This window comes from Zerene cesonia, chromosome 26 (assembly GCF_012273895.1).
Source record: "Zerene cesonia ecotype Mississippi chromosome 26, Zerene_cesonia_1.1, whole genome shotgun sequence".
NCBI lineage: Eukaryota > Metazoa > Arthropoda > Insecta > Lepidoptera > Pieridae > Zerene > Zerene cesonia.
The window spans coordinates 5,655,591-5,673,877 of NC_052127.1; the positions used below are offsets into that span (position 1 = coordinate 5,655,591).

At 35.8% G+C, this 18,287-nt stretch overlaps 2 protein-coding genes across 2 annotated transcripts in view; one reads left to right on the forward strand and one right to left on the reverse strand.

Annotated features, from left to right (window-relative positions):
• LOC119836877 (digestive cysteine proteinase 1) overlaps positions 1–12,428 on the reverse strand; it is a 13,893-nt gene extending 1,465 nt beyond the window's left edge. The window contains exons 1-14 of the mRNA XM_038362316.1: positions 12,268–12,428; positions 11,978–12,065; positions 9,054–9,159; positions 7,165–7,288; positions 6,357–6,492; positions 5,744–5,859; positions 5,318–5,432; positions 4,597–4,677; positions 3,583–3,704; positions 3,150–3,251; positions 2,566–2,692; positions 2,129–2,234; positions 1,337–1,426; positions 695–792 (exon numbers count right to left, since the gene is read on the reverse strand). Coding sequence (XP_038218244.1) covers positions 695–792; positions 1,337–1,426; positions 2,129–2,234; positions 2,566–2,692; positions 3,150–3,251; positions 3,583–3,704; positions 4,597–4,677; positions 5,318–5,432; positions 5,744–5,859; positions 6,357–6,492; positions 7,165–7,288; positions 9,054–9,159; positions 11,978–12,065; positions 12,268–12,328 — 1,472 coding nt within the window. The 5' untranslated portion in view covers positions 12,329–12,428. The remainder of the gene's footprint in view (positions 1–694; positions 793–1,336; positions 1,427–2,128; positions 2,235–2,565; positions 2,693–3,149; positions 3,252–3,582; positions 3,705–4,596; positions 4,678–5,317; positions 5,433–5,743; positions 5,860–6,356; positions 6,493–7,164; positions 7,289–9,053; positions 9,160–11,977; positions 12,066–12,267) is intronic.
• Positions 12,429–14,507: 2,079 nt separating this feature from the next.
• On the forward strand, positions 14,508–18,039 carry LOC119836876 (gastrulation defective protein 1 homolog). Its single transcript, XM_038362315.1, has 5 exons — positions 14,508–15,014; positions 15,443–15,633; positions 15,720–15,831; positions 16,104–16,299; positions 16,896–18,039. The coding sequence occupies exons 1-5, from the start codon at positions 14,702–14,704 to the stop codon at positions 18,019–18,021; spliced, it is 1,938 nt and encodes a 645-aa protein (XP_038218243.1). The 5' UTR covers positions 14,508–14,701; the 3' UTR covers positions 18,022–18,039.
• The last annotated feature ends 248 nt before the right edge of the window (positions 18,040–18,287 follow it).

An 18,287-nucleotide genomic window follows, 5' to 3' on the forward strand; every position in this document is an offset into this window, starting at 1 on the left:
CATTTTTTTGTGCCATAAGCTAGCAACTGAGCTGGTGGTTCGCCTAAGGGTAAGCGATCTACACCGTCCATGGACATAGGAGGTACTGCCTCTGCGAATGCGATGGAATGAAATGGAGGATTGGACCGAGGTGGGTGAGGAAAAGGATATGAGGCCTCCCGATATTAATAATTATTTTTAACAAAATACTACTTTTAAGCTACTCAAATCGTCAGAATTGGAGCAAATTTAAATGCGACCACATGGGAGCATTCAAATGAAAAAAATTATCACAAAAATCGTTTCACTCAGTAAAACGTTACGGGGTAACATAAAATACAGTCAAATTGTCATATTATGTTTTTTGAAGTTGATTGAAAAGTCGAACACATATGTTTGTATAAGCCTTGTGGTCCCATTTAAATTTTGTCTACAATTTAAAGGGAGTTAGTTCTTTTGTTAAAATCCTACTAATCCTACTAATATTATAAATGCGAAATTTGTGAGGATGGATGGATGTGCATTTGTATGTATGTTTGCTACTCTTTCACGCAAAAACTACTGAACCGGTTGCAATGAAATTTGATACGTAGATAGCTGGACAACTGGAATAACAGATAGGCAACTTTTTATCCCGTTACTCCTACGGGAATCAGACTTCGGCGGGTGAAACTGCTGGGCGCAGTTAGTGTATTATAAAACATTAATAACTCACCATTTGGGTTCATAATACACTCCGTTGGAATAAAAGCTGAAACTCTTGTGGCTGGCGTCGATGGCTACCGATATTGGGCCATGCTTGAAGATTGCCAACTGGAAATTAGCAAGAGAACTTAGTTGTCAACATTATTAGAATATTTTGAGGAGGTTTTTGTAAAATTAACTCTTTCGATCAAAGAAATTCAAATTCGTCATACTGTCCCAAATTTATATGCGACAACATGATAAGCTTTTGAATATAAAAGGATTCGAAATTTTGAAAGCATAGAAAAAATTTGATCACGAGGCAGGATTCGAATCTGCGTATCTTGCCTAACCGTAGCAACGCCTAGCCTCTCGGCCACCCGTGATCCTGCCACAGTAATCGAATTTCTTCTACTCTTTCGGTTTCATGTGCCTAAGGGGCACCCCGCGCCATCTATTGAGATGATTAAGAACCATCACAACCAATACGAAACATCATTTTTAATTAAATATAAAAGGATTCATCAAAATCGGTTCATTCAGTAAGACGTTGAGAGATGACCTCCTCCTTTTCTCGAAGTCGATTAAAAAATATATTCTTTAAAGACTTTTGTTTTTTTCAGGGTTTTTAATTATAATTCAAATCGGCAATACATCATAATAATGATCATACCTTCAGTGCATTCTCATTTTTAGTGGTCACATTGACCCAGCTCTTGATGGACGTTACCAGGGTCACATTGTCTATGTGACAATAGCCATCCTGCGGACAAATAAAAACTAATTATTTTCTACGAAAACGACCACCGACCCTACTGAGACACCACTCCAAATGCTAAAATGGGACCAAATGACAACAAATCTCTATCAATCCATATCCTTTTCCTTGCCCTTCCCAGTCCTTTCCATAATTCCTCTCTCTCTCTCTCTCAGTCCTTTCTTTATCCCATTTCAATTTGCTACAGAAACTCTCTCTGTCACTTATACTGTTGTGGAGACCATTTTAGCCTCATTACTTCTGTATCTGTATATTACATAATTTTCATTATTTTCTCCTAACTGTATTTCTGTTATAGTGCTAAATAAAGGTATGTCTGTGTCTATGGATCGAGAAGCTACTTCGTTTTTAAGGAAGTCGGTTAATAAAACGTGGTAATTAGTAATAGTTAGACATTAGGCATCGAGCATATAAAGAATAGAGAGGCAATCCCTTCAAATAATATACATAAAAGCATGCAGAGTAGGGAGCGTATAAATGCGAAAATATAATTTTTCGTTTGTCTACCTCATCTTCACGCCTTAACCATTCAACCGGATTTCGATGAGATTTGGTATAGAGACAGTTTAAGACCAGGGAAAGGACATAGAAGACTTTTTATTATTTCAGTCATTTTTTTTTTTTAACTACGCGAGCAAAGCCCCGGGCGGAAGCTAGTGCATATATAAAGAAAATAGTTGGATATACCTGGCCGAGGTAGCCCCCGTAGTCCTCCTCGGAGGGCAGGCCGTGCTTCATGATCCACTGGTACGCGCGGAAGTCTTCCCCGCCGTCGCAACCGTTGTTGCCGAAACTGTTATCGAAAAATATTAATAAAAATCAATCGTCTAATCAATATATATATATATATATATATATATATATAGCTATAGATTATATAGCTATACTAGCTGACCCGGCAAACGCTGTTCTGCCTTACTATTATCATTTAGGGGGATGAAAAATAGATGATGGCCGATTATTATAGATACCGGATAAGCACAAAAAAATTCATCAAAATCGGTCAAGCCGTTTCGGAGGAGTATGGCAACGAAAACTGTGACACGAGAATTTTATATATTAGATAAGATTGCTAAATTCGCAAACAATTGGAAATTTGAAATTTGAAATTGAATAAACCTCACCCCCATGAACAATCAACGAGCGCCTGCTGGCTCAGTCTGACCAGGTGACCTCCGTTGTGGAGAAATAGAGCGCCTTCCACCGCGCCCACCGTACCGAAGGACCAGCACGAGCCGCACACGGATTGGTCTGAAATCAAATTCAAATAAAATCAAATTCAAATATGAATCAAATCAAAATAGTCCACAATTCGTACTGGGCTAATCAATACTTAAATGTAATAAAAATAATTAATTATCCTCAAGCTACACTAACTAATCAAAATCTATTCAAATTAAAATCACATCAATATCGGTTGAGTGAGATCGAAATTTATATTTCGATTACAATGCTACCACCAAGTATTTTAAATAGATAAAATTTATCTATTGATATGTAAATAACATTTGTAAAATACTAGCCATCCCACTCGGTTTCATACTCGCTTTGCCCGCGGTTGAACCCGGGGGCAAAAACGAGTATGAACCTCGATTTTTTGATCCCTAGAAACTTCAAAAATTCTAACTTTTCCATTACAACCAGACAGACATATAGCAAAACAGTGGGGTCACATTGTACCCATTAGGTACGGTACCCTAAAAAGTACCTTTAACTGGTGTAACAGCTCCGAACAGCCTCCAATCGAACTCCGGGGGCAGTTTGACGCTCATGTCCTCCAGCTCGGCGCTGCCGTACGGGAATGGTAGACCTGCAGACAGAATATCTCTATATATGTCACAGAATTTAAGTTACTCTCCATAATTAATTAGAATTAAAATTTAAATAGGATTAGATGACTCAGTGCACAACCGGCGCAGTCGATGGTAGTACAGAGACTAGCCTATCGAACTACTGACTCAAGGAATATAAACCATTTCATGGCCTGTAACCGCATGCACTTAATATGAACACTATATACCATAGAGTATACGCTACCACCTACTACTATATATAGCACCACCGCTAGCAGCAGCACCACCACCTGAACTATCCATATCACCAGCACCAAAACCAGCACCATCACCATCACCACCACTCACCAGGATTGGGCCCGGAGTACTTGCGGCCGCGCAACGCAGCCAGCTCATCATCAGTGCGGTCGGCGAGGTGGTTCACCGACATCGTGAAGCCGCGACGCATCCTGTTGTTCGAGTGGATGTACCTGTATGGGGGGGGGATGGATATTAATTAAAAATAATGTATCGCACTAATATGATATGTTTATATGTTTCACTGGTTTAACTTTTTGCCTACCTCCCTTTAAATATTTTTGTTTTTCACTTATTCAGTCGGTTGCCTGGAATAGTTCACTTGTAAGTGATAAGGCCGCCTTCTGTGCTGTATGTTTTTGCTTAAGTTCTATAGTATTTATTTCTGCTGCGATGACAGCACCATAAATTGTTAAAAAAAAATAAAATGATAAATGTGAAAGTTTATCTGTTTGGATGTTTGTCCGTCTCATCACGCTACTACCGAAACTACTGAACGGATTTTGATGAAATTTATTATGACAGGATACTTTTTAACCCGATTAAATTCTCCTTTGGAATAATACAGGTCCCTCGATACCCAGGAGGAGCCGGGACGAGCATCTAGTAAATAATAAATCATCATTAAAACTGTTAAATACTACAATTATATTCGTACAGGCTTTGGAAACCCTAAGAATAAATATTATTGAATACAAATCGGTTAACATCCTAATATTAATAGAAAATAATCGGTCAAGTGCGAGTCGGACTCGCGACTCGTAAGGTCTCCGTACCGTTTCTTGTAGAAAATAATTATACATCATAACATAGTATAAAACAAGGTTGCTTCCTGCCGCTGTGTGTCTGTTCACTTAGATCTTAAATTTACGCAACAGAATTTGATGTGGCATCTTTTAAAGGATAGTGTTTAGAGAGGAATCTTTATATGCATAATACTATGTTTTTATTAAAGGGGGGGGGGGGGTTTACCATCAAATTTAACGCGTGGGAAGCAACGGGTAAAAGCCATTTAGATACATATTATTGGATCAAAGTATTTAACATCAGAAACAGATAACTCACCTAAGATTCTGTCTGAATATATTCAATCTCTTTGCGTGTTCGATTTCACTCGCATACTGCTTGCTGTGTTTCGCTTGGAATCTGAGAAAAATATTTCTAGCATTACACTTATATCCTTTATTAGAAAGAAATGATATTAAAAATTAATTAATGTTCAATATTAACGTTTTTCCAAAACCGATTAATTTCGCGAAGAAAATGCACGGACTAGACGTATTTTTTGGGACAAGTTTCTATGCAATGCGGCCAGAGTGACAACACAAAATAACCCTTAATACCACACGTTAAAACTCATTACGCATCAGCAAAGGAAGTAAAAATTAGATGATACAATTATTTTTTTTTTAGATTTTATTGTAAACTTTTAGCAAAAATTATTCCCATGTTTTTGAACAGATTATATCTTCTTACCTGTGGTATATTAAAAAAAAACAAATTTATGTAAATAGCGGCAGATAAATGATCCTGAATGAAACCCATATGACCAATCTGAGTGAAGTGGCAACGGATAATCGTTTTAAATGCAATTTTTTTCTCAATAATAGCAAATAAAATATTTGCGATATAATTTTGCCTACTATCGGTTTGAATTTTCATATCATTTTTAACACACTTAAGACCCCTATATTTAAAGTTGCGAAGTGAACATTCTCCTCTAAATAAAATTGAATGAACGAACGATGAACGGCCATAATGCTGGAGGAACGGCGAACGAACGCACCTGTCGAACTCGTCGTCCACGTGCGCGTCGTGCACCGGATGAACGAACTCCTTCATCGGATTGAAGGTCGCGTAATGCTTGTTCCCGGGGCCCGGGAATGACGTGCATTTGTAGCCTGAAATTACAGTTTTTATTCATATTTTTCTATAATATTTTCTATACTAATATTATAAAGAGTGGGGATCTTTTGTATTTTTGTTTATTTGTAACGTTTTCACGCAAAAACCAATGGACCGACTTAGAAAATTCTTTCACCATTGGAACTTTTTATTGCAGAATAACATCCCATTCCCATGGGAAGATCCACTGTGACGCGCAATTGAATCACTACGAAATTTGCAAATAAAATTCCGACAGATGGCGCTATATTAAAATATGTGACGTAACTCTTTAACTATATAAATAAATATAGTGAAAAATACACACTCGGGTCGATTTTAAAGACGCCCTGATCAATGTCGTCCACGTCATAGTCCCTATAGTCAATGTAGTAATGATCATAGTGCGAGCCCAGGAGCGAGTTGTAGCCTTTCATTTCATACCTGAAAAGTTAAAAGTATCCATATATATTATATATATTATAGAGGATAATAGTTAATACTACTACATCACTACTTAGTATAAGGCTTTTGCTTTGTACTGTATATATACTGTATATCTGTACTGTATATCTTTAAAATTACGCAACAGACTTTGATGGTGTTTTTTTTTTAATAGAGTGATTCAAAAGGAATGTTTATATGTATATTATTATTATTGCACCCGTGCGAAGCCGGGGCGGGTCGCTAGTACAATGATCAATGCGAAAGTTTATAAGAATGGGTTTAAATAGGAAATTCATAGTCTCATTTCAGAATCTGATTCGGTACCTTTTTCCCCGTGCCATGACGTACCTTTTTCGTAGAATGAATTTATTTAATTTTGCTTCTATTACCTATGAATTTCATATATTCTTATAAACTTTTCTTCTTCCTATCTTTTCTTACAACATGTAAAAAATTTTTCTCTTTTTCTTTCTTTCTCGTCTATTCTTACTCACCTCACTGGTATAGGTATGGGGTCACCGCGCAAACTCTTCCTGTATTTCACCCACATGGTGTATTTATTTACTTTATCGCCGATCGTGTTCACCATCCGCCATTTTGATGTGTCCGAATCTTGCATTGTTTCTGTGCCTGAAAGAAAACAATCATTTCGCGCCACTGATTTTTCATCCGAAACATGCTGCATTGAAAGGGTAAGAGTCGGATTACCCTACCCTTTCCTAGTCCTTTCCTTCCCATTTCCTTTATTCCTTCGATTAATCCTTTACTAGCTGATTTACTATTGAAGTTAGCACATTTGAAGCGGTATACGGCTTCTGCAAATGTTCTATGGGAGTTGTATGTCATATGCGCCGTACCAGCTCCTTTGCTTTGGAATTTTATTGATTGTAGCTTCGTTGATCAAAATGGAATAATCCACTGAACCAACGAGCAATCAAACGTTACTAGAGAATTATTGAAGATAGAATTATTATTCCTGATAAACGATAACGAAGCAACTTTATTTCTGTTTAATTTCTAAAGCAATCGTTAGTTCATTTATACGTTAAGTATAAACCAATACATTTTTATTAAATCACGTTTACTTAATTCTGAGCAAAAATCATTACACATACGTACGCATGTGTGCGTGTGGACCTGTGTACCGACAGCTTCCGTCACGTAGATAGTGTGAATGTGTGCATATCATATTAACTCTTGAATTCCTCTCAACAGAACTGTGCAAGCTTTTCTTGGTTTGTCCACGAGCCACAGTCGGTTGAATATAATCAAGGGGAGGGTAACCCTCTTATCTAAACTTACCAACAAATTTGAAGTCTGTCATATCTGGCAGCACCGATTGGACGTTGATATTGTTATCACTGCTGCCGTTCACTTGGAGACATGTCTGCTGATTAAGCACTTGCTCCGTTGTTATGGGCGCGATCTGATAATTAAAGTTAAAATGTAAATAAAAAAATAGAGACCAATGTAATGTCCATTACATGGTAGTAGGTGTTGAACACACTTCAGCATGAATTGGACCAGCTCGCACCGGGAAGTACCATACCCCCAAAGAACGGTGTGAAATAGTAGCCTGTTGCTAGTCATTCCTCCATTTCTTCTTTCTAGCCTGCAACCCTTCCCTTAACCCTTTCCCCTTAAAAGCGGGCAGAGCATTCGCAGAGCCTCTAACTCAGCGAGTGCGTGGGCGGTGGTGATCGCTTACCATTAGGGGAATCAGCTCAGTTGCCCGTTGAATAAAAAAAATACTCACTTTTCGCCCTGGATAGACCTTACATGCAACTGTTTCAATGTTTGAAAGGTATCCTAATGCGACTATAAATGCAACAAACCACAAAGCATTCAAATCCGCTCACTCGTTCTCGAGTTACAAGTGGTATAACTGACGCGACTTTATTGTAATTTACTTTGTTACTTCAAAGACGACGTACGAAAATAATAGAGCAGATTAGCCAAAATCAATAGATAGTCAGATAACGGACTGACTTATTTAAGCTCTAAACATGTAGAATATGTGGTGTATTTTGTATGTGGTAGTGGAGCGTGCTTGGGCACGAATTGGACCAGCTCGCACCGGGGAAGTACCACACCCCCACAGAAAACCGGCGTGAAATAATAGCATGCTATTGTGTTTCGTACGGTGCGCGGAGGAGCCGGAGGCTCATATCTTTTTCCTTACCCTTTCTAGTCCCTTCCTTCATCCCTCTCATCAATCCTTCTTAATCCCTTCCCAATTTAAAGTCGGCTATCCATTTGTAGAGGCGTAAGGTCTGCACTTGACCTTATGCTTCTCTAAATGTTCATGGGTGGTAGTAGCGCTTACCATCAGGCGACCCACTAGCTCCATTGCCGACTGTGATATAAAAAAAAGAATATTTGAACCGAGAGATGCTTATTTTTTGTTTTCTTTTATCCAATAAATAAGTACCTAGGTTTTTTTTTCCAAACACATGGGTATTACATGATTAATATTTATTCATACAAATATACTTTGAAAACAAAATTATCATAACACAGACCGTTTTTTGCGGTGCAAATAAATATTAATTAATTGATCAATTACTAATATTTACATTTCATGTACAGGATAATACGTCAAGTGTTACGATAATAGTACAAAAATATAGCTTTAAAAACATACTGGTTATATATTGTGTTGATTTAAGTTTGTGAAATGAATGATGAATTCTCATCAGTCGAAGATTTCATTTATGCGAGCTTCAGAGCACTAAATTTGACAAAGCCATTAAGAGGGCTGAGTAAGAGATAGTAGATTTGTATTTTATTTCTTACCCTAGCAATTTCGATATCAAATGAACTGAAAAGCTACCATTATTATTTTGTATATTTATTTATGATTTTTAGTTTGATTGATTGAAAAATGAAAAACTATCAAAAACAACGTCTTCCCGAGCGGAATGTGGACGACCAGCTAGTCTAAATATATATAAACCTAATATATAAAGGTCGCTGACTGACATAGTGATTTATCAACGCACAGCCCAAACCACTGGACGAATCGGGATGAAATTTTACATGCAAATAGGAATGTCATGAAATGCGCTATGAAATAATTTTGATTAATTCTACCCCCAAGGGGATAAAATAAGGGATGAAAGTTTGTATCATGAAATTTTATTAAAAACATGCGGGCGAAGCTAGTAATAAATAAAAATACAATACAGTACCTTGATGGAGGTACCAAACTCCGGGAACACGCTGGCCTCGAGCTGATAAGTCTTGACCATGCCGCCATAGTAATCGATACGGGACTTAGCATTCTTACGGTCGTACCTGTACATACATACATACATAGAAAATTCTAGAATGTTTTCATTGAAATAAATATGTCGCTACGTTCGTTTTATTGGCATTAGCTGGAGTCAAATTCAATTAACAGGCAACGGAGAAAAATATTTTTCATTAATATACATAAAAGAAAATACGTTATTAATTTTTTTATTCAGTTATTTTTGTTTAAAAACACAAGAAAATGTATAATCGTTAAAAAAAATTGTTATCATAATTTTTTATTACATATATTTATTCTTAAATGTTGTTTATATAAGTATATTATTGCGCTATTGATGTATTGGTGTTCCTTTTAATGGGCGTAATTAATTATCATTCAACTTGAACATTGTATCACTAGTTGTTAAAGTAAGTCTGTCTGTCTGTCTCTTCTTCGAGCCAAAACCACTAAACCGATATGAAATAAAATCAGTACAAGTACAGTTTGAGACCCGAAAAAGGTCATAGGATAGTTTTCCCTCCCGGACAAGAATGTGACGTATTATAACTAGTAGAAGTATGGTGTGAAAAGTTGGAGAGCCCGGGCAGGGAATCGAGAGACATGGAAGAAAATACTGGACCAGGCCGAGGCCCACTCGCGGCTGTAGAGCCTCAGATGATGATGATGAGAAGTATGCGAGTAAAACGCCTAGACTATCGCTTTTTCCCTTTGACTACGTAGTCAAAGCTGCAGGCGGAAAGCTAGTAATACATAAAAAAGTGCCGATATCTAAGACACTTCTATATAGATCTTATATACTTATAACTATTTGCCGTTGCCTTTTCTAATTAAAAAAAAACTTTGTATGTATATTGTATTATATTATGTGTATTTCATCCTTAAAGTTATTTGTCTAATTATATTTTATCACCCGACAAGTGCATGAGAACAATGATGTATTATATTTGCAGTAATAATTACACGTAAATAATTATCTATTGACTCGGACATATCTTCGATTAGAAAACGCAAAATGCAGTTAACGCCTTGACCTACACTTGATCATCTCTATAATTAATAATATCGCGGCTTGCATCATTCACAAATAAACATTTACAATAGTGCAACAGACCTCATATTTATTGTGGAGTGTTATAATTTGTGTATTTTTAATTTTGTTGTATATTTAAGTCAAAAAAAGAATGATCTTGTGTTTTTTTTCGATGTAAATGAGAAAGCAAAATAATTAGACAAATAAATAAATCCAGTCACAAATTACATGGGTGACCAATTTTTTCAGTTGCTCTTTAGATTAATTGAGAAACAAGGAAGGACATACACTCATACATTAGTCTTATCCCGAAATCCTAAGGGGACGATAACTATTCGCATTTTTATTTGACTATGCGGGTGAAACCGCGGGCTGAATGCTAATAGAACATAACTAGAATTGAGGAATGGCTATGAAGGAATGGAAATGAAAAAATGACGTAAATACAAATAATTCTTAACATCATCATTCAAAATTAGAATTTTCAAAACTATTGCCAAACTATTTGAAAATTTTACGAGAATTTTATCACAGTAAACAAAGCCACATATGAATGTTAATTATCTAATTTTCTAATTCCATTGCCTATTACAAGCATATACACGTATATTATTAATAAATTTTTCAGATTATTTAAATTAACGAATATCTAAACTAAGTTATTATTTTATTTATTTGCATAACTATTAAATCAAAATGGAGGCTCACAACTATAATTTGCACACATGCACTACATCACTTTTTCTTTTATTAAGAGATATCATGTATGTACAGGCAAAAACTGGCAGCAAGAAACTTTTAATCGGGCCAAATGGCGTGCCATAGGAGAGGCCTACGTCCAGCAGTGGACATACAAAGGCTGAGAAGATGTATGTAAAAGTTTGTTGCTCATTAACATTGTACTAGACCATGTACCATTGACCGGGCACCTCCTGGATTGTTCCAGGATAAAAATTAAATACAGCACACATACATAAAGTTGTTTTCTATCCATTTTTTTTAAATCGCTTCCTCGGTCCCTCCGGTAGATCCTCATATGACCCTAGTATTAGTGCCCGGGTAGTGGATAATAAATAAATAAAATAATAAAATGCAAGTTTGAGTATTAACTTTGATTCGGCAACGACACAATTTCAGGTCAAAGACAGCAATAAAGTATAACAATACAATATTTTGTTTATTATTTGTTTAATCAGCAAATCCATGCTACACGCCTCATGTATGTAAATAGCTGCTTATCATATGAACTTTGTATAGGTCAATATAAATGATTATTAAAACATCTGTTTTGCTTCAATTGATGCTTTGTTAAAATCAAACTTTTCGTTAACTATTTCTTTGTTATACATTCATCCTACTTGCATTAAAAATGCAAAAGTTTTTAAATGTGGATGGATGGATGCATAGATGTTTGTTATTCTTTCATGAAAACAGCTCATCATAAAAAATTTAAGTGAAACTCATGCGATTACATATCTATAGTAGAATTTGAGATGATGATATTAAATAGAACAAACTAGAATCACTAGATACCTTCACAAAGATGATACTTCATTATAAAAAAGTAATACAGACGAAAGTATGACTACAAAAAGTAACAATCCATACTAAATATTTATAATGAGAATAAACAAAATTTTAACTTTTAGACTATTGACATTTTCTAAAAAAAAAATAGTTTATATACATAGAGGGTATAAAAAAAAAACAAATTTAATACAGATTATTTGAAAAACCTTTTTGATCCTTATAACAAGCTATATAGCAATTTATTGCTAAAGAAATACTATCAATATTACAGAAATTATAAATAACTAAAAAATACTTACCAGGCATAAAACGGTTCGTGTAATTCTGCGTAAGGTATGTTTAACAAACCCTTGACCGTATATACATCGTTCCATTGCGGTGGAGAGTCTAATAAAAAATAGTACAGCATTAGACTGGCTTAAATTTACAACAGACATTTTTTTTTTTTTTGAGTAGACCTAGATTACAATAACATAATACAAACTTGTAATCAAACGAAACACAAAAAAACCTTAACAGTTGTACCAAGAACCACAAACTAAATCTTGATAGTATATAAATAATATTTGGCAAACAATTCAATGCTTACCTTTACCTATAAAGCCCCCGATACAACCGACAATGAGACACAGAAAAATGAACAAAAACATTTTTCAAATAGGGCCGGCACAACCACCCCCAACTGCGTCCTAATGAGAATGACAAATGTAAAATGACAATTGACAGTTCGTTCTTTATTATAACTGCGGGCTACACGAAAATATGCGAAAAGCACGCAACGCGATGTAGGTAGGTAAATGGAATTTGGAGCATGTGCCGCTTAATCGTTTTCCTAAAACAAAAGACAGAATATTTTAATAACATCTGTAAATTATACCTGATTCACTCAATGTACATAAGACGTTTATTTTAAAAATTAACCAAAAAGGTGAATCATATCATTTATTACTGTAAATTCTATCAAGTTTGTTGAGTATACATAATTAAGGTTACTTACAAAGAGTATACTGCAATCGTTTTTTTTTTGCACATTTCACCTAACAATGTTATTTATGGTAGATGATATTGATCATGAGAACATTGAAAGAAAAGAAACTAAACAGGTACCTTAAATAACAAATACGACAACTGCAATAATTATTTTGTAACAAATATTGAACCGACTTCAAAATTAATTTAGTAATACCGCTTTTGATTGGGTAAAAATTTACTACTAAGACTTCGCTATGAAATTTTTGGCTTTCTTTGATTGCCCCGAGTTCCTATCATGAAATTTTGGCCTGACGTAATTCCAAGCGAAGCGAAACTAGTTTAGTACTAAATTTGATTATACAGAACGGACACACATTTTATAATATACAACTGCCATGAAAATGGTATAAGAATTTTGCAATCATGATCGGGATTCGGGATCTCTTTGATCATTCATCATTGCTGCAAATAGCAGACAGTTTGCTACCATATTAGCAGATTGGAGCCCTTTTTTTAATTAATGTATGGTAATTAAACAAAATTAATTTATTTCATACTGGCTGCGCCCCGCGGTTTCACCCGCTTAAGTCCGTATCCCGTAGGAATAGCGGGATAAAAAGTGCCCTATGTGTTATTCCAGTTGTCGAGCTGTTTACGTACCAAATTTAATTGCAATCGGTTCATTAGTTTTTGCGTGAAAGAGTAACAAACATACACACATCCTCACAAACTTTCGCATTTATAATATAAGTATGATAGGAAGTAGGATAGTACGATAAGATACGGTATATATGGCAAAAAGAAAAAACTCAAGAAAAATTAAAATAAGAATATGATACAAACGAAAACCGCAGGAACATCACTAACAAGCCGGTTTTTATGACTGATTACATTTAAGAAAGTTCACCATCAAACTTTTATTTTTATCTAATGACATAGAAACTACTACCATAGTTTAATAAGTGTACTATAATAGGTAGGTAGGTATGTAGGTAAATATTACCTATAAATATATATCTACTCGCTCAACGCTGTCGATTGTGAACAGGGACCATATATTATTAAAAAAATGTCGTTTCTAGGATGGTATCCGAGACTCATGACCTGATCATCTGGTATATTCCCAGAATCTTATGTCGCTAGCAAAACTGCGCAATCAAACATGGGAGACTTCTTGGAAATCAACCCAATTAGTAAAAGGTAAATTTTATGCCTCCATCCAGAGCAATATCCCTCCTAGACCTTGGTTCTCAAAATTCAAAAAGGTAACTAAGCCAGTCACTTCTATGATTTGTCGGATGAGACTACGTCACTCCTGTATTCCTGTTAATTTGGCAAAGATTCGGGTAAGGGATAGCTTCTTGTGTGAATATTGCATAGATGAAGGCACATTAAACCATATCTTACTTAACTGTCCTAATCATTTCCCATCCCTATATGATTCCGTTCCACCAAATATCCCTAAACCCACAAACATGAACATCCTGTTGTCAATGTTAAATATCCCTTTGTTTGAAGCTATAACAAATTTTATTACAATTAATAGACTAAAGTTTTAACATGTTTTTCATTTATTTTTTTAGTCTGTGTTGTCTGTAATTCTCAGATTATTTAATATTCGCCTCAACTAACACTACTCATCTCTATGTTGTGTGTCTTTATATATTGAGTTTGTTTTTCTTTGTTTTAGGTACTATATCATGAGTATATCTGCGATTTGATTGACATCGGTATTTTATATTAACTTTTACTTTGTTTCTGAACGTGTCTTCCCAAGGTGACATTGGCAGAATTGTGCATAAGCAAAATTGCCATTCACCAAAAACAAATGTGTCATTTGTCAAACGCAAAACGTCAATTCGCAATTGTCAAATCGTATAAACAGTGCCGTATATTACCCCAAAGTCTATTTATTATTTAAAACGAAGATAATATCAATGGTTATTTTATTTGACCCCACCAATAATATGTTACTTTACGTGTAAAGTATTAATTGTGATTGTGTATATTTAATTTTCTGTATATTTGATAAATATAAGAACAAATCAAAGATGAGTAAGAAACCTATATCTTTCGGCAAAATAACATTAAACTTTCAAAAGGAAACAAATGACAATGAATCAACGTCGGGCTTTGGAACGTTTGGGCGCACTCCGATACAGGAGCAGAAGGAAATCGAAGAGCTATCAGATGATTTAGAAAACCAACATGTACAAAAGGTAATGGGTATTAAAAACTTCGGTAAGAAAGCAAAGAACTTCGATGTGGAAGAAATGATGGAACGTGCGAGGCAGACGGCGCAAGAGGCTGCTAAGAAACAGGCTGAGCTGGAGCAAAAAGCTAAAGAAAATGATGAAGTTATAGGTGAGTAGGTAGAGGACTAGAAATGTTGCAATGTGTTTTGAACATCAGTCTTTATATCTATTTAAGAATTTAGGGTTGCTCGGTAGAGAACGCTAGTGACAAGGCCACTATTTGCTTAAGTTTTTTGAATGTACTGTTTGTTTTTCATGTTTGCATTAGTAATAAAAAAAAATCATTTCATTTCATTTCATTAATTCATTTATTTAATTTATGCAAAAGTGTTACATAATAAAGTAACATGTGATTGAATTTGTGAAATAACAGAACTGTGACTTTAAATAATAATAATTCATAAATGTAAAGGGACTTACTTCAAATCTGCAATTGAAATGATTAATGGAAAAAATTAGACAAATTTGTTACAAATCATGAAAAAACATATTATTATCATGATGAATAAATTTCTAATTTCTATGATTACTTTTAAGGTCCCTTACCCCCAGCTACAAATGAGGAAAGTGATGATGAAGAAGTAATAGGCCCACCAATACCAGACAGTATACTCAAACCGGAAAAACAAAAAGATGATGATAAGGATTCGGAGGATAGCTACAATGAGCTGAGTGATTCGGATGATGAAGAACTCAGTTTGGATAAACGGATACCTAACTCACATGAGGTTGGTTTTTGTAATACATGCTTCTCCTAGTATCTTTTGCTGATTATTAAACTGTGCTATTAGTAATATTATATATTTGCTTGTAGGTGGAAATGCACCACGGATCAAAGGCTGTAGTAGCTCTAGCGGTAGACCCATCGGGTGCTCGTCTGGCTACCGGCTCTGTGGATTATGATGTATCATTTTGGGACTTTGCTGGTAAGATGTTTGTTATATTTAATGTTATTAAAGTGAAATATTAATGCATTTCATTATGTTACCTTCTATATTTCTATTCTTATAATGTAAATCCAAAGAATTTGTTTATTTTCAGTTTGAACTAACAAAACTCTTGAACTACTGTACTGGTTTCAAGCATTGGATCGCCCCTCTTCTCTATTTATCAACATTGCGATTTTACACTCTTAACACTGACTGTTCAATTAATTATATAACCAAATAAAATATCCACTCAATTGCTCATTCATCAGGTATGGATTCTTCAATGCGATCGTTCCGTACACTGCAACCGTGCGAGAACCACCCGATAAGAGCGCTACAATACTCCGCTACCGGTGACTCCATATTGGTAGTGAGTGGTGCGGCTCAGGCCAAGGTGCTGGATAGAGACGGGTTTGAAGTGCTAGAGTGTGTGAAGGGGGACCAGTATATCACAGATATGGCAAGGTAAATTGTGATAATCTATACTTATAATATTATAAGTCTGAAGAGTTTGTTTGGTTGAATCACGCACTAATCTCATTACTGGCCTGATTTGAAAGTTTCTTTCAGTGTTAGATAGCCCATTTATTGAGAAAGGCCTTAGAATATATAGAATCAGATACTTACTTCAGCATTGAATATGTACTTGATCCCTAGTGAATTCATATTTTGGGATAAAATAATGTTGTGTGTTTGATTATTAATTGCTTTATATCATTACAAATATTATAAATGCGAAAGTTTGTAAGGGTGTGTGTATGTTTGTTACTCTTTCACGCAAAAACTACTGAACCGATTGCAATGAAATTTGGTACCTAGATAGCTGGACATCTGGAATAACACATAGGCAACTTTTTATCCCGATATTCCTGCGGGATATGGACTTACAAAGGTGAAACCGCGGGGCGCAGCTAGTATTATATAATAATCAAAACGAATTTTGATTGATATGTGGGAATTACGTTATTCATAAAGAAAACCTCCAAGCACGCTAGAGACAATTTTGCATATATCCAATTAAACAAAAGAAAGCTACAACTATTGTAAAAAATTCCTTCCAGAACAAAAGGCCACACAGCAGCACTAAACAGCGGCTGCTGGCACCCGCACATCCGCGAAGAGTTTATGACTTGCGCCCAAGACGGAACCCTCAGATTGTGGCTGACAGAAAACCCAAAACAGCATAAAGCCGTCATCAAACCCAGACAGCAGGGTGGATTGAAGACAAATCCTACGTCCTGTGCCTTCTCTAGAGATGGCAACACAGTCGCCTGTGGTTGCTTCGATGGGTCCATACAAATGTGGGACCACAGGAAAAACTTCGTCAACAATTCAACTCTACTCCGAAACGCTCATCAGAAACAATCGGAAATATCAAGCATCGCGTTCTCTTACTTGGGGTCCTATCTTGCAACCAGAGGCAACGACGATACAATGAAAGTCTGGGATCTTAGAGCGTTTAAGAAACCACTCAATGTGTTCGGGGGTCTATTTTCCAGGTACGAGCAAACTGACTGCGGTTTCAGTCCCGATGACAATATGGTGTTTACGGGTGAATCACTGCAAAGGAACCAGGATGTTGGAAGACTGATATTCTACAATGTTAAGACGTTCGAAGAAGTGTCGCGTATAGATGTGACCAAGTCGCACGTTATCAAGGCAGTTTGGCATGCGAAATTGAACCAATTATTTGTTGGATGTGGAAACGGTGTTGTGAAGTGTTATTACGATAGCAAGAGGAGTTTGCGTGGCGCTAAATTGTGTATAGTGAAAACTCATAGAAAGAAACAGTCTATAGAAGTAGTAAGCTCGCAGCAAATCATCACGCCCCACGCATTGCCGTTATTCAAGCAAGAAAAGTTGCGGACAAATAAGAAGAAATTGGAAAAGGACAGGCTAGACCCGCTGAAATCTAGACGACCTGATTTACCTATAACTTCAGGTCAGGGTGGAAGGGTTGCAGCTTCCGGAAGTACCCTGAGCTCCTTCGTGATAAGGAACTTGGGTCTCTCTAAGAGGGTGGACGACGATCAAGATCCAAGGGAAGCTATATTAAAGTTCGCTAAAGACGCAGAGGAAAATCCATTCTGGGTTGCCCCCGCGTATAAGAAAACACAACCGAAGCCAATATTTCTGGACGATGAAGATGGCCCATCTGATGCTAAAAAACCGAAATCGGATACTTAAATAAAATATTTAAGAACATTGTATGCTTTTTAAATTGTTATTGTAAGTCTACTATCCTATTTAATTGCACTAGTTGCTGTATAACTAAGTAATATAATGGTGAAAAGCTTACTTGTGAAAGAAAATTCTAGTTAGGTCTAATTTCAGACTCCTATCACTGGTGGTAACGTATCTACAGCGATAAATATATACAAATTCACGCGAGGCATCACGCAAATAAGTTTCGAATATGATTTTTTGTTTGCAAGTTTGTAAGATATTGTAAC

Coding starts and splice junctions, on each gene's coding strand:
- LOC119836876 (XM_038362315.1), top strand. CDS start 14,702: ATGAGTAAGAAACCTATATCTTTCGGCAAAATAACATTAAACTTTCAA. Junction 15,634..15,719: donor GGATACCTAACTCACATGAG/GTTGGTTTTTGT, acceptor ATTTGCTTGTAG/GTGGAAATGCACCACGGATC. Junction 16,300..16,895: donor TATATCACAGATATGGCAAG/GTAAATTGTGAT, acceptor AATTCCTTCCAG/AACAAAAGGCCACACAGCAG.